This window comes from Oncorhynchus mykiss, chromosome 17 (genome assembly GCF_013265735.2).
Source record: "Oncorhynchus mykiss isolate Arlee chromosome 17, USDA_OmykA_1.1, whole genome shotgun sequence".
Classification (NCBI taxonomy): domain Eukaryota; kingdom Metazoa; phylum Chordata; class Actinopteri; order Salmoniformes; family Salmonidae; genus Oncorhynchus; species Oncorhynchus mykiss.
This window is the reverse complement of record NC_048581.1, coordinates 86,215,796-86,231,543: the sequence shown is the minus strand read 5'-3', so window position 1 is coordinate 86,231,543 and position 15,748 is coordinate 86,215,796. Positions and strand designations below refer to the sequence as shown.

Genomic DNA, 15,748 nt, shown 5'->3' with positions numbered 1-15,748 from the left:
AGAACAGGTTAGACTGACGACATTATCAACTAGTCAGTTAATTAATGAACACCTTCTCCCCCTGGTAGACAACAGGTTAGACTGACAACATTACCAACTAGTCAGTTAATTAATGAACACCTTCTCCCCCTGGTAGACAACAGGTTAGACTGACATTACCAACTAGTCAGTTAATTAATGAACACCTTCTCTCCCTGGCAGACAACAGGTTAGACTGACAACATTACCAACTAGTCAGTTAATTAATGAACACCTTCTCCCCCTGATAGACAACAGGTTAGACTGACAACATTACCAACTAGTCAGTTAATTAATGAACACCTTCTCCCCCTGGTAGACAACAGGTTAGACTGACATTACCAACTAGTCTGTTAATTAATGAACACCTTCTCTCCCTGGCAGACAACAGGTTAGACTGACAACATTACCAACTAGTCAGTTAATTAATGAACACCGTCTCTCCCTGGAGCAGAAATAATGTAGAATAGAAGAGTCAGTCATCAGGACAAATATCACGTTTCGATATTTGATCGAGAGGTAACGTGAGCATCAGGAATCATCCACATTACACAATATCCCACATTGGTAACAATGTCCCAATATCAGGACGTCACACCAACGAGACATTTTGGAAGAAAATCACGTCTTAGGGGACGATTATTTAATTGCTTAAACTTCCATTGTTTCACCCCTAATTCCTAATTCGTTACATTTGTCCCCCCCCCCATCTTACCTGTTCTGCCACAGCCAGTGTTAACTCCCTGGCTCTCTCAGCGTCTGCACCGTTCACTGCAGTCTGAGCAGCCGGATCTGAAGCTGGGGTCGTAGCAGGCTGGGCGTTGACATCAGGCTGGGCTGTCGTCTTTGGCTAGAATAGACGGGTTTCATGTGTTAAGCAATTCTTCTCCAACAATCACTAGTACATTTCACTCTCAGAAAATAAACATTTGTTGTTAAGAAAGCTATCATACAATGTTAATGTGTTAATGGGAACAACAAAACTAAGACATTTTCATTCCCTCAAAAATAAATTAAATAAAAGCACACATTTTCTTATTTTATCCGGAGCGATAAAATCTAATTGTTTAGTATGAGTTAGTGTGCATTAATGAAGACATATGGGCCACACATGAAAAGAACACCAATATGGAGTGTTAACAGTGTCTACAGTAATATGGAGTGTTAACAGTGTCTACAGTAATATGGAGTGTTTTAACAGTGTCTACAGTAATATGGAGTGTTTTAACAGTGTCTACAGTAATATGGAGTGTTAACAGTGTCTACAATAATATGGAGTGTTTTAACAGTGTCTACAGTAATACAGAGTGTTTTAACAGTGTCTACAGTAATATGGATTGTCTACAGTAATATGCAGTGTCTACAGTAATATGGAGAGTTAACAGTGTCTACAGTAATATGGAGCGTTAACAGTGTCTACAGTAATATGGAGCGTTAACAGTGTCTACAGTAATATGGAGCGTTAACAGTGTCTACAGTAATATAGAGCGTTAACAGTGTCTACAGTAATATAGAGCGTTAACAGTGTCTACAGTAATATGGAGCGTTAACAGTGTCTACAGTAATATGGAGCGTTAAGTGTCTACAGTAATATAGAGCGTTAACAGTGTCTACAGTAATATAGAGCGTTAAGTGTCTACAGTAATATAGAGCGTTAACAGTGTCTACAGTAATATGGAGCGTTAACAGTGTCTACAGTAATATAGAGCGTTAACAGTGTCTACAGTAATATGGAGCGTTAACAGTGTCTACAGTAATATGGAGCTTTAACAGTGTCTACAGTAATATGGAGCGTTAACAGTGTCTACAGTAATATAGAGCGTTAACAGTGTCTACAGTAATATAGAGCGTTAACAGTGTCTACAGTAATATAGAGCGTTAACAGTGTCTACAGTAATATAGAGCGTTAACAGTGTCTACAGTAATATGGAGCGTTAACAGTGTCTACAGTAATATGGAGCTTTAACAGTGTCTACAGTAATATGGAGCGTTAACAGTGTCTACAGTAATATAGAGCGTTAACAGTGTCTACAGTAATATAGAGCGTTAACAGTGTCTACAGTAATATTGAGCGTTAACAGTGTCTACAGTAATATAGAGCGTTAACAGTGTCTACAGTAATATGGAGCGTTAACAGTGTCATGACGTTGGCTGGGAGTAGGTTTATGACAGTCATAAATACCCACCACCCTTTTCCTCTCTATCCTACTGATGTGACTATTGAAAATCCTTTGGTTAACATAGAGATTCTGGGAACATCAGAAGGTGGGGGGAAATGAACTATATTTTAGTAATCCGACCAGTTGAACATATGGGTTGGTACTTAATGAATATGTTGTCAGTTCGGTTGTCATCTGAGACATTCTCATCAATGATAAGAGGACATAAACTCTACAGTGGAAAGTCTACACATCAGAGTTATCAGATTCACATGGAATTGTTGTGCAATTTAAATGTTTGAATATGAAATAATTGGTGAAAAGATTAAATGTAATTTTAGCTTCCAAATGAGAGATTTGGGTTTTCAATAAGTTAGGGCTCTGCTCAATCAGTGGCCCACCCACGTGAAGAGACATTGGTTATAACCAATGAAACACGCCCTCCTCTCCTTTCCTATATAAAGCCTTGACGACAATGTAACCTCCTGTTGTGAGGACGACGGTCCATATGTTGAAATGGACTAACATGTCAACTACAGAACGAAGCCAACCTCAGCGTGAGCTTTGGTTGCGAATGGTATGAACTTTGAACTCTTATTCGCTACAGAAGTGATACCTCCTAGCCGTTGAGTTAGCAGCAGCAGCTGCAAATGTGGGCTAGGAAAGGACGGACAGAGTATCCCATCTACCACACAATGACGACACTACAACGTATCCCGTTCACCACCAGAGACACTCTTCAAAAAACAAAGGACTCGGTTTGGCAACACGGTCTTCCATCTACCACCAACCTACTGAAGCGCAGCTCAGAGTAAAGATTTATTGCATTTTCCTTTTCCAAATGAGTGGTAATTTAGAATGCATAAGATACTGTATTTACGATAGCACAGATTCTTCCCTTAGTTCTTCAGTCTTCCCGCTCTTTCACTCAAACCCAACCCACTTTTCTTTGTGTAACAAGCTGTCATATCTGTTCCGTCCGCTAGGGACGTTTTCCTTTATGACATCATTTGTAATCAATGTATGATTCATTCTGTGTATGTGTAATTCTGTGTGATTAGATAGGTATTTAGTAAATACATTATTTAACACAATTATGTATTGCTGATTCAACTTGTTAGCCAGGGTTCGTGAAGATCACCAAGAATTTACAACTTCCAGATGAGACTGAATTAAGGTGACGATTAATATTGACTGCTATTGATGTAAAATATTACTAGGTCTTTAAGAGTTTATTCGGAAGATAACAGCTCTATAAATATTATTTTGTGGTGCCCCGACTCTCTAGTTAATTACATTTACATGATTAGCTCAATCAGGTAATATTAATTACAGAGAAAATATTTTATAGAATAGCATGTCATATCACTTAATCCGGCATAGCCAAAATCACAACAACAGTAATCTGGAGTGTTAAGTGTCTACAGTAATATGGAGCATTAACAGTGTCTACAGTAATGTTAAGTGTCTACAGTAATATGGAGCATTAACAGTGTCTACAGTAGTGTTAAGTGTCTACAGTAATGTTAAGTGTCTACAGTAATGTTAAGTGTCTACAGTAATGTTAAGTGTCTACAGTAATGTTAAGTGTCTACAGTAATGTTAAGTGTCTACAGTAATATAGTGTCTACAGTAATATAGAGTGTCTACAGTAATGTTAAGTGTCTACAGTAGTGTTAAGTGTCTACAGTAATTGTATCACTCCATACAGAACACACAGCAAGGTGAGATACCTTCGGTTTGGCTTCTTCCTCCTCCTCTGGCTGGAAGGAGGGATTGAGGACAAGATTTAGATAAAGGCCCACTCCTGAATTAAAAAAAAAAAAAAAAACGGCTGCCCTGCCACTGTGGTTTTGAGGAGGGATCGAGGAGGAGAGGATATCGATTCCCCTGCACCTATTCAAGGTACGCCAACGCACCCCTTCTTGAACAGTCTTGAGCCTTATAATATAATTCTTATTATAATACACTAAGCTAAGAGAGCAGCACTGTCTGAGGACAATACCGCTGTACTATATTACCGTTGTCCGTTTGGCATTTCATCTACCTACCTGTTGAAATATCAAAGTAACCATCCTGGAATTTTATAAAAACACTATTTTTGGTTCAAGTAAATGTTCCTTTCACTACCGGTATCTAATTTACACTATTTTAGTCTGTCATCTCTTAACCTTCACCCCACTGCACTGACCTGCTGTCCTCCAAACCTCTTCTTCAGAGACTCGATCTGTTCGGACTCTAGTTTCTGGAACAACGGGCTGACCTGCGTGAGACGGAGTGACAGGGACAGAGAGAGAGAGACAGGGACAGAGAGACAGGGACAGAGAGAGAGAGAGAGAGAGAGAGAGAGAGAGAGAGAGAGAGAGACAGAGAGAGAGAGAGAGACAGAGAGAGAGAGAGAGACAGAGAGAGAGACAGAGAGAGAGAGTGAGGGACAGAGAGAGAGTGAGGGAGGGACAGAGAGAGAGTGAGGGAGGGACAGAGAGAGAGTGAGGGAGGGACAGAGAGAGAGTGAGGGAGGGACAGAGAGAGAGTGAGGGAGGGACAGAGAGAGAGAGACAGAGACAGGGACAGAGAGACAGGGACAGAGAGAGAGACAGGGAGAGACAGCGACAGAGATAGGGACAGAGAGAGACAGAGACAGAGAGAGAGACAGGGAGTGACAGAGAGAGAGATGGAGTGACAGGGACAGAGATAGGGATAGAGAGAGACAGGGAGAGAGATAGGGACAGAGAGAGCGTGAGGGACAGAGCGAGAAAGAGAGAGAGACAGAGAGAGACAAGGACAGAGCGAGACAGTGACAGAGCGAGACAGGGACAGAGCGAGACAGGGACAGAGCGAGACAGGGACAGAGCGAGACAGGGACAGAGCGAGACAGGGACAGAGCGAGACAGGGACAGAGCGAGACAGGGACAGAGAGAGACAGGGACAGAGAGAGACAGGGACAGAGAGAGACAGGGACAGAGAGAGACAGGGACAGAGAGAGACAGGAACAGAGAGAGACAGGGACAGAGCGAGACAGGGACAGAGAGAGACAGGGACAGAGAGAGACAGGGACAGAGAGAGACAGGGACAGAGCGAGACAGGGACAGAGAGAGACAGGGACAGAGAGAGACAGGGACAGAGAGAGACAGGGACAGAGAGAGACAGGGACAGAGCGAGACAGGAACACGAAGGAGTTGGAATTTAGACAACTTTATAGTACAAATTCAGACATAGTAATATTAAAATAAAAACATGTTTAAAATGCCATAAATGTCTCCAAGACAAGAAGATTATACTGCTAAGAGCTACTGAGTCTCTAATCAACGTCAACATCGTAGAAATATAATGGAACACGTGACAAAGTGATTTCCCTCTGTTCATATCTAACAGATCTCTCCTCACCGTGCCAATGTGATGCCCGGCGGGCAGAGAGCAGACGAAGTTCCCTGTGCCCTGCAGCAGGGTCCCGGTAACGGAGGGCGGAGCGTTCAGCTGCTGGCGGATGGTGTGACTGACCGTTGGCATGTAGGGCTGGAGCATGACGGACAGCAGGCACGCCACATTCACAGACACACCTGTCACTGTACCCGATCGCTGCCTGGAAGAGAGAGAGGGGGGGGGGGCATTACTGAGAGAGAGGGGGGGGGGGGCATTACTGAGAGAGAGGGGGGGGGGGGCATTACTGAGAGAGAGAGGGACAGAGAGTGGAAGCGAAAGAGAGAAATTTCAACATACCAATTAGGATCTGGCTAAAAAAATTATTGAATCAGCTATAGAAGCCATTGCCCTGTATGGTTGTGAGGTCTGGGGTCTGCTCACCAACCAAGAATTCACAAAATGAGACGAAAACCAAATTGAGACTCTGCATGCAAAATTATGGAAAAATATCCTCCGTGTACAACGTAGAACACCAAATAATGCACGCAGAGCAGAATTAGGCCGATACCCACTAATTATCAAAATCCAGAAAAGAGACGTTAAATTCTACAACCACCTAAAAGGAAGCGATTCCCAAACCTTCCATAACAAAGCCATCACCTACAGAGAGATGAACCTGGAGAAGAGTCCCCTAAGCAAGCTGGTCCTGGGGCTCTGTTCACAAACACAAAAAGACCCCACAGAGCCCCAGGACAGCAGCACAATTAGACCCAACTAAATCATGAGAAAACAAAAAGATAATTACTTGACACATTGGAAAGAATTAACAAAAAAACAGAGCAAACTAGAATGCTATTTGGCCCTAAACAGAGAGTACACAGCGGCGGAATACCTGACCACTGTGACTGACCCAAAATTAAGGAAAGCTTTGACTATGTACAGACTCAGTGAGCATAGCCTTGCTATTGAGAAAGGCCGCCGTAGGCAGACATGGCTCTAGAGAGAAGACAGGCTATGTGCACACTGCCCACAAAATGAGGTGGAAACTGAGCTGTACTTCCTAACCTCCTGCCTAATGTATGACCACAGATTACACAGATCCACAAAGAATTTGAAAACAAATCCAATTTTGATAAACTCCCATATCTACTGGGTGAAATTCCACAGCGTGCCATCACAACATCAAGAAGTGTGACCTGTTGTGTGTGTGTGTGTGTGCGCGCGTGAGTGAGTGAGTGAGTGAGTGAGTGAGTGAGTGAGTGAGTGAGTGAGTGAGTGAGTGAGTGAGTGAGTGAGTGAGTGAGAGAGAGAGAGAGAGAGAGAAATAGACGAACCTGTCTGTTTCGTCTCCTTTAATTTTCTTCCAGGGTTCGTTGACCTGGATGTACTGGTTACCGTGGCGAGAGATGTTGAGGATACACTTCAGGGCATCCCGGATCCTGATAGGGTGAACAGAACAGAGAAGATCCTGATAGGGTGAACAGAACAGAACAGATCCTGATAGGGTGAACAGAACAGAACAGATCCTGATAGGGTGAACAGAACAGAGAAGATCCTGATAGGGTGAACAGAACAGAACAGATCCTGATAGGGTGAACAGAACAGAACAGATCCTGATAGGGTGAACAGAACAGAACAGATCCTGATAGGGTGAACAGAACAGAACAGATCCTGATAGGGTGAACAGAACAGAACAGATCCTGATAGGGTGAACAGAACAGAACAGATCCTGATAGGGTGAACAGAACAGAACAGATCCTGATAGGGTGAACAGAACAGAACAGATCCTGATAGGGTGAACAGAACAGAGAAGATCCTGATAGGGTGAACAGAACAGAACAGATCCTGATAGGGTGAACAGAACAGAACAGATCCTGATAGGGTGAACAGAACAGAACAGATCCTGATAGGGTGAACAGAACAGAACAGATCCTGATAGGGTGAACAGAACAGAACAGATCCTGATAGGGTGAACAGAACAGAACAGATCCTGATAGGGTGAACAGAACAGAACAGATCCTGATAGGGTGAACAGAACAGAACAGATCCTGATAGGGTGAACAGAACAGAACAGATCCTGATAGGGTGAACAGAACAGAACAGATCCTGATAGGGTGAACAGAACAGAACAGATCCTGATAGGGTGAACAGAACAGAACAGATCCTGATAGGGTGAACAGAACAGAACAGATCCTGATAGGGTGAACAGAACAGAACAGATCCTGATAGGGTGAACAGAACAGAACAGATCCTGATAGGGTGAACAGAACAGAACAGATCCTGATAGGGTGAACAGAACAGAACAGATCCTGATAGGGTGAACAGAACAGATCCTGATAGGGTGAACAGAACAGAACAGATCCTGATAGGGTGAACAGAACAGAACAGATCCTGATAGGGTGAACAGAACAGATCCTGATAGGGTGAACAGAACAGATCCTGATAGGGTGAACAGAACAGAACAGATCCTGATAGGGTGAACAGAACAGAACAGATCCTGATAGGGTGAACAGAACAGAACAGATCCTGATAGGGTGAACAGAACAGAACAGATCCTGATAGGGTGAACAGAACAGAACAGATCCTGATAGGGTGAACAGAACAGAACAGATCCTGATAGGGTGAACAGAACAGAACAGATCCTGATAGGGTGAACAGAACAGAACAGATCCTGATAGGGTGAACAGAACAGAACAGATCCTGATAGGGTGAACAGAACAGAACAGATCCTGATAGGGTGAACAGAACAGAACAGATCCTGATAGGGTGAACAGAACAGAACAGATCCTGATAGGGTGAACAGAACAGAACAGATCCTGATAGGGTGAACAGAACAGAACAGATCCTGATAGGGTGAACAGAACAGAACAGATCCTGATAGGGTGAACAGAACAGAACAGATCCTGATAGGGTGAACAGAACAGAACAGATCCTGATAGGGTGAACAGAACAGAACAGATCCTGATAGGGTGAACAGAACAGAACAGATCCTGATAGGGTGAACAGACAGGAAACAGATCCTGATAGGGTGAACAGAACAGAACAGATCCTGATAGGGTGAACAGAACAGAACAGATCCTGATAGGGTGAACAGAACAGAACAGATCCTGATAGGGTGAACAGAACAGAACCTGATAGGGTGAACAGAACAGAACAGATCCTGATAGGGTGAACAGAACAGAACCTGATAGGGTGAACAGAACAGAACAGATCCTGATAGGGTGAACAGAACAGAACAGATCCTGATAGGGTGAACAGAACAGAACAGATCCTGATAGGGTGAACAGAACAGAACAGATCCTGATAGGGTGAACAGAACAGAACAGATCCTGATAGGGTGAACAGAACAGAACAGATCCTGATAGGGTGAACAGAACAGAACAGATCCTGATAGGGTGAACAGAACAGAACAGATCCTGATAGGGTGAACAGAACAGAACAGATCCTGATAGGGTGAACAGAACAGAACAGATCCTGATAGGGTGAACAGAACAGAACAGATCCTGATAGGGTGAACAGAACAGAACAGATCCTGATAGGGTGAACAGAACAGAACAGATCCTGATAGGGTGAACAGAACAGAACAGATCCTGATAGGGTGAACAGAACAGAACAGATCCTGATAGGGTGAACAGAACAGAACAGATCCTGATAGGGTGAACAGAACAGAACAGATCCTGATAGGGTGAACAGAACAGAACAGATCCTGATAGGGTGAACAGAACAGAACAGATCCTGATAGGGTGAACAGAACAGAGAAGATCCTGATAGGGTGAACAGAACAGAACAGATCCTGATAGGGTGAACAGAACAGAGAATATCCTGATAGGGTGAACAGAACAGAACAGATCCTGATAGGGTGAACAGAACAGAGAAGATCCTGATAGGGTGAACAGAACAGAACAGATCCTGATAGGGTGAACAGAACAGAGAAGATCCTGATAGGGTGAACAGAACAGAACAGATCCTGATAGGGTGAACAGAACAGAACAGATCCTGATAGGGTGAACAGAACAGAACAGATCCTGATAGGGTGAACAGAACAGAACAGATCCTGATAGGGTGAACAGAACAGAACAGATCCTGATAGGGTGAACAGAACAGAACAGATCCTGATAGGGTGAACAGAACAGAACAGATCCTGATAGGGTGAACAGAACAGAACAGATCCTGATAGGGTGAACAGAACAGAACAGATCCTGATAGGGTGAACAGAACAGAACAGATCCTGATAGGGTGAACAGAACAGAATTAGCAACACGGTCAAATATGACCTTATTTCAAAATGTGTTGTACATTATGGTGGTGCTGCGTCAACATCAACTCTCCAGACCACAATATAACATATAAACTTCAACATGAACTCTCCAGACCACAATATAACATATACACTTCAACATGAACTCTCCAGACCACAATATAACATATAAACTTCAACATCAACTCTCCAGACCACAATATAACATATACACTTCAACATCAACTCTCCAGACCACAATATAACATATAAACTTCAACATCAACTCTCCAGACCACAATATAACATATAAACTTCAACATGAACTCTCCAGACCACAATATAACATATAAACTTCAACATGAACTCTCCAGACCCCAATATAACATATAAACTTCAACATCAACTCTCCAGACCACAATATAACATATAAACGTCAACATCAACTCTCCAGACCACAATATAACATATAAACGTCAACATCAACTCTCCAGACCACAATATAACATATAAACTTCAACATCAACTCTCCAGACCACAATATAACATATAAACTTCAACATCAACTCTCCAGACCACAATATAACATATAAACTTCAACATGAACTCTCCAGACCACAATATAACATATAAACCTCAACATGAACTCTCCAGACCACAATATAACATATAAACTTCAACATCAACTCTCCAGACCACAATATAACATATAAACCTCAACATCAACTCTCCAGACCACAATATAACATATACACTTCAACATCAACTCTCCAGACCACAATATAACATATACACTTCAACATCAACTCTCCAGACCACAATATAACATATAAACCTCAACATCAACTCTCCAGACCACAATATAACATATACACTTCAACATCAACTCTCCAGACCACAATATAACATATAAACCTCAACATGAACTCTCCAGACCCCAATATAACATATAAACTTCAACATGAACTCTCCAGACCACAACACAACATATAAACTTCAACATGAACTCTCCAGACCACAATATAACATATAAACTTCAACATGAACTCTCCAGACCACAATATAACATATAAACTTCAACATGAACTCTCCAGACCACAATATAACATATAAACCTCAACATCAACTCTCCAGACCACAACACAACATATAAACTTCAACATGAACTCTCCAGACCCCAATATAACATATAAACTTCAACATGAACTCTCCAGACCACAACACAACATATAAACTTCAACATGAACTCTCCAGACCCCAATATAACATATAAACTTCAACATGAACTCTCCAGACCACAATATAACATATAAACTTCAACATGAACTCTCCAGACCACAACATAACATATACACTTCAACATCAACTCTCCAGACCACAATATAACATATAAACTTCAACATCAACTCTCCAGACCACAATATAACATATAAACCTCAACATCAACTCTCCAGACCACAATATAACATATAAACTTCAACATCAACTCTCCAGACCACAATATAACATATACACTTCAACATCAACTCTCCAGACCACAATATAACATATAAACCTCAACATGAACTCTCCAGACCACAATATAACATATAAACGTCAACATCAACTCTCCAGACCACAATATAACATATAAACTTCAACATGAACTCTCCAGACCACAATATAACATATAAACCTCAACATCAACTCTCCAGACCACAATATAACATATAAACTTCAACATCAACTCTCCAGACCACAATATAACATATAAACCTCAACATGAACTCTCCAGACCACAATATAAACTTCAGCATGAACTCTCCAGACCACAATATAACATATACACTTCAACATGAACTCTCCAGACCCCAATATAACATATACACTTCAACATGAACTCTCCAGACCACAATATAACATATAAACCTCAACATGAACTCTCCAGACCACAATATAACATATCAACTTCAACATCAACTCTCCAGACCACAATATAACATATAAACTTCAACATGAACTCTCCAGACCACAATATAACATATAAACTTCAACATGAACTCTCCAGACCACAATATAACATATAAACTCTCCAGACCCCAATATAACATATAAACCTCAACATCAACTCTCCAGACCACAATATAACATATAAACTTCAACATGAACTCTCCAGACCACAATATAACATATAAACTTCAACATCAACTCTCCAGACCACAATATAACATATAAACTTCAACATGAACTCTCCAGACCACAATATAAACTTCAACATGAACTCTCCAGACCACAATATAACATATAAACTTCAACATGAACTCTCCAGACCACAATATAACATATAAACCTCAACATGAACTCTCCAGACCACAATATAACATATAAACTTCAACATGAACTCTCCAGACCACAATATAACATATAAACTTCAACATGAACTCTCCAGACCACAATATAACATATAAACCTCAACATGAACTCTCCAGACCCCAATATAACATATAAACCTCAACATGAACTCTCCAGACCCCAATATAACATATAAACCTCAACATCAACTCTCCAGACCACAATATAACATATAAACCTCAACATGAACTCTCCAGACCACAATATAACATATAAACGTCAACATGAACTCTCCAGACCACAATATAACATATAAACTTCAACATGAACTCTCCAGACCACAATATAACATATAAACGTCAACATGAACTCTCCAGACCACAATATAACATATACACTTCAACATGAACTCTCCAGACCACAATATAACATATAAACCTCAACATGAACTCTCCAGACCCCAATATAACATATAAACTTCAACATGAACTCTCCAGACCACAATATAACATATAAACTTCAACATCAACTCTCCAGACCCCAATATAACATATAAACTCTCCAGACCACAATATAACATATAAACTTCAACATGAACTCTCCAGACCACAATATAACATATAAACTTCAACATGAACTCTCCAGACCCCAATATAACATATAAACTTCAACATGAACTCTCCAGACCACAATATAACATATAAACCTCAACATGAACTCTCCAGACCACAATATAACATATAAACGTCAACATCAACTCTCCAGACCACAATATAACATATAAACTTCAACATGAACTCTCCAGACCACAATATAACATATAAACCTCAACATCAACTCTCCAGACCACAATATAACATATAAACTTCAACATCAACTCTCCAGACCACAATATAACATATAAACCTCAACATGAACTCTCCAGACCACAATATAACATATAAACCTCAACATGAACTCTCCAGACCACAATATAACATATAAACCTCAACATCAACTCTCCAGACCACAATATAACATATAAACGTCAACATGAACTCTCCAGACCCCAATATAACATATAAACTCTCCAGACCCCAATATAACATATAAACCTCAACATGAACTCTCCAGACCACAATATAACATATAAACCTCAACATGAACTCTCCAGACCACAATATAACATATACACTTCAACATGAACTCTCCAGACCACAATATAACATATAAACTTCAACATCAACTCTCCAGACCACAATATAACATATAAACTTCAACATCAACTCTCCAGACCACAATATAACATATAAACTTCAACATGAACTCTCCAGACCCCAATATAACATATAAACCTCAACATCAACTCTCCAGACCACAATATAACATATAAACCTCAACATGAACTCTCCAGACCACAATATAACATATAAACCTCAACATGAACTCTCCAGACCACAATATAACATATACACTTCAACATGAACTCTCCAGACCACAATATAACATATAAACCTCAACATCAACTCTCCAGACCACAATATAACATATAAACTTCAACATGAACTCTCCAGACCACAATATAACATATAAACCTCAACATGAACTCTCCAGACCACAATATAACATATAAACCTCAACATGAACTCTCCAGACCACAATATAACATATAAACCTCAACATGAACTCTCCAGACCACAATATAACATATAAACCTCAACATGAACTCTCCAGACCCCAATATAACATATAAACCTCAACATGAACTCTCCAGACCACAATATAACATATAAACTTCAACATGAACTCTCCAGACCACAACACAAAATATAAACTTCAACTTTCAACTCTCCATTCTTTTCAGACACTCCTAAAACTGTGTCAGTGCAAGTGTGTGTGTGTGTGTGTGTGTGTGTGTGTGTGTGTGTGTGACGAGCAGCATTTTGACAACTGGTTCTTACTTGACTCTGTCCATGAGGTTAATGTACTGCTTCAGCTCCCATCCCACCTGAGCCAACAGTCTCTTGTCCTCCTGCTGAAGAGCCATGGCAGGGACACAGCTCTCAAAGAACTTACTGACAAACATACCAGCCCTGAGAGAGGGAGGGAGGGAGGGAGGGAGGGAGGGAGGGAGGGAGGGAGGGAGGGGAGGGGAGGAAGAGAAGGAGGGAGGGAGGGAGGGAGGGAGGGAGAGGGGAGGAAGGGAGGGAGGAGAGAGGGAGGGAGGGAGAGGAGGGAGGGAGAGGGGGAGGGAGGAGAGAGGGAGGGAGGGAGGGAGGGAGGGGAGGGGAGGAAGAGAGGGAGGGAGGAAGAGAGGGAGGGAGGGAGGGAGAGGGGAGGAAGGGAGGGAGGGAGGGAGGGAGAGAGGGAGGGAGGGAGGGGAGGGGAGGAAGAGAGGGAGGGAGGGAGGGAGAGGGGAGGAAGGGAGGGAGGGAGGAGAGAGGGAGGGAGGGAGGGAGGGAGGGAGGGAGGGGAGGGGAGGAAGAGAGGGAGGGAGGGAGAGAGGGAGGGAGGGGAGGGGAGGAAGAGAGGGAGGGAGGGGAGGGAGAGAGAGAGAGAGAGAGGGAGGGAGGGAGGGAGGGAGGGAGGGAGAGAGAGAGAGGGAGGGAGAGAGAGAGAGAGAGGGAGAGAGAGAGGGAGGGAGGGAGGGAGGGAGGGGAGGAAGAGAGGGAGGGAGGGAGGGAGGGAGGGAGGGGGGAGGAAGGGAGGGAGGAGAGAGGGAGAAGGGAGGAAGGGAGGGAGGAGAGAGGGACGGAGGGGAGGGGAGGAAGAGAGGGAGGGAGGGAGGGAGAGGGGAGGAAGGGAGGGAGGAGAGAGGGAGGGAGGGAGAGAGGGAGGGAGGGGAGGGGAGGAAGAGAGGGAGGGAGGGAGGGAGGGAGGGAGAGAGAGAGAGAGAGAGAGAGAGAGAGAGAGAGAGAGGGAGGGAGGGAGGGAGGGAGGGAGGGAGGGAGAGAGAGAGAGAGGGAGAGAGGGAGGGAGGGAGAGAGGGAGGGAGGGAGGGAGGGAGGGAGGGGAGGAAGAGGGGGAGGGAGGAGAGAGGGAGGGGAGGAGGGAGAGGGGAGGGGAAGAAGAGAGGGAGGGAGGGACGGAGAGGGGAGGGGAGGAAGAGAGGGGAGGAAGAGAGGGAGGGAGGGAGGAGAGAGGGAGGGAGGGAGAGGGGAGGAAGAGGGGGAGGAAGAGAGGGAGGGGAGGAGGGAGGGAGGGAGAGGGGAGGAAGAGAGGGAGGGAGGGAGGGAGGGAGGGAGGGGGGAGGGGAGGAAGAGAGGGAGGGAGGGAGGAGAGAGGGAGGGAGGGTGGGGAGAGAGGGAGGGAGGGTGGGGGGAGAGGAAGGAGGGTGGGGGGAGAGGAAGGAGGGTGGGGGGAGAGAGGGAGGGAGGGTGGAGGGAGGGAGGGTGGGGGGAGGGAGGGAGGGAGGGTGGAGGGAGGGAGGGTGGGGGGAGGGAGGGAGGGAGAGGGGAGGAAGAGAGGGAGAGAGAAGGAAGGGAGAGTTCATCACAAGCAATTCCTTACATTTCCCAATGTGTTGACTTCATGATTAATGATTAATTCCAATACCTTATCATTTATTTAATGATTTAAAATAAAACACAACTACCTGAATAATAAATTACACATTTCCTGGTTTAGAGATTCAGCTGTTGGTACTCTGCTCTTTCCACAC

General features: G+C 43.2%; 1 protein-coding gene across 8 annotated transcripts in view; it reads right to left on the bottom strand.

Annotated features, from left to right (window-relative positions):
* The window catches only part of mars1 (methionyl-tRNA synthetase 1), a 54,622-nt gene that overhangs the window by 6,811 nt on the left and 32,063 nt on the right, over window positions 1–15,748 (bottom strand). For 5 of the 8 annotated variants that reach the window (XR_005037100.1, XR_005037099.1, XR_005037101.1 and 2 more), the window contains 6 exons: window positions 14,049–14,180; window positions 6,875–6,979; window positions 5,565–5,760; window positions 4,369–4,440; window positions 3,911–3,940; window positions 734–868 (listed from right to left, as the gene is read on the bottom strand). Coding sequence is in view for 5 of the 8 variants with exons in the window: in XM_036950852.1 (XP_036806747.1) it covers window positions 734–868; window positions 3,911–3,940; window positions 4,369–4,440; window positions 5,565–5,760; window positions 6,875–6,979; window positions 14,049–14,180 (670 nt within the window). In the remaining 3 variants the exon portion in view is untranslated. Of the gene's footprint in view, window positions 1–18; window positions 24–733; window positions 869–3,910; window positions 3,941–4,368; window positions 4,441–5,564; window positions 5,761–6,874; window positions 6,980–14,048; window positions 14,181–15,748 lie in introns of all 8 variants that reach the window. The other 3 variants (XM_036950851.1, XM_036950853.1, XM_036950850.1) reach the window with 3 other exon arrangements.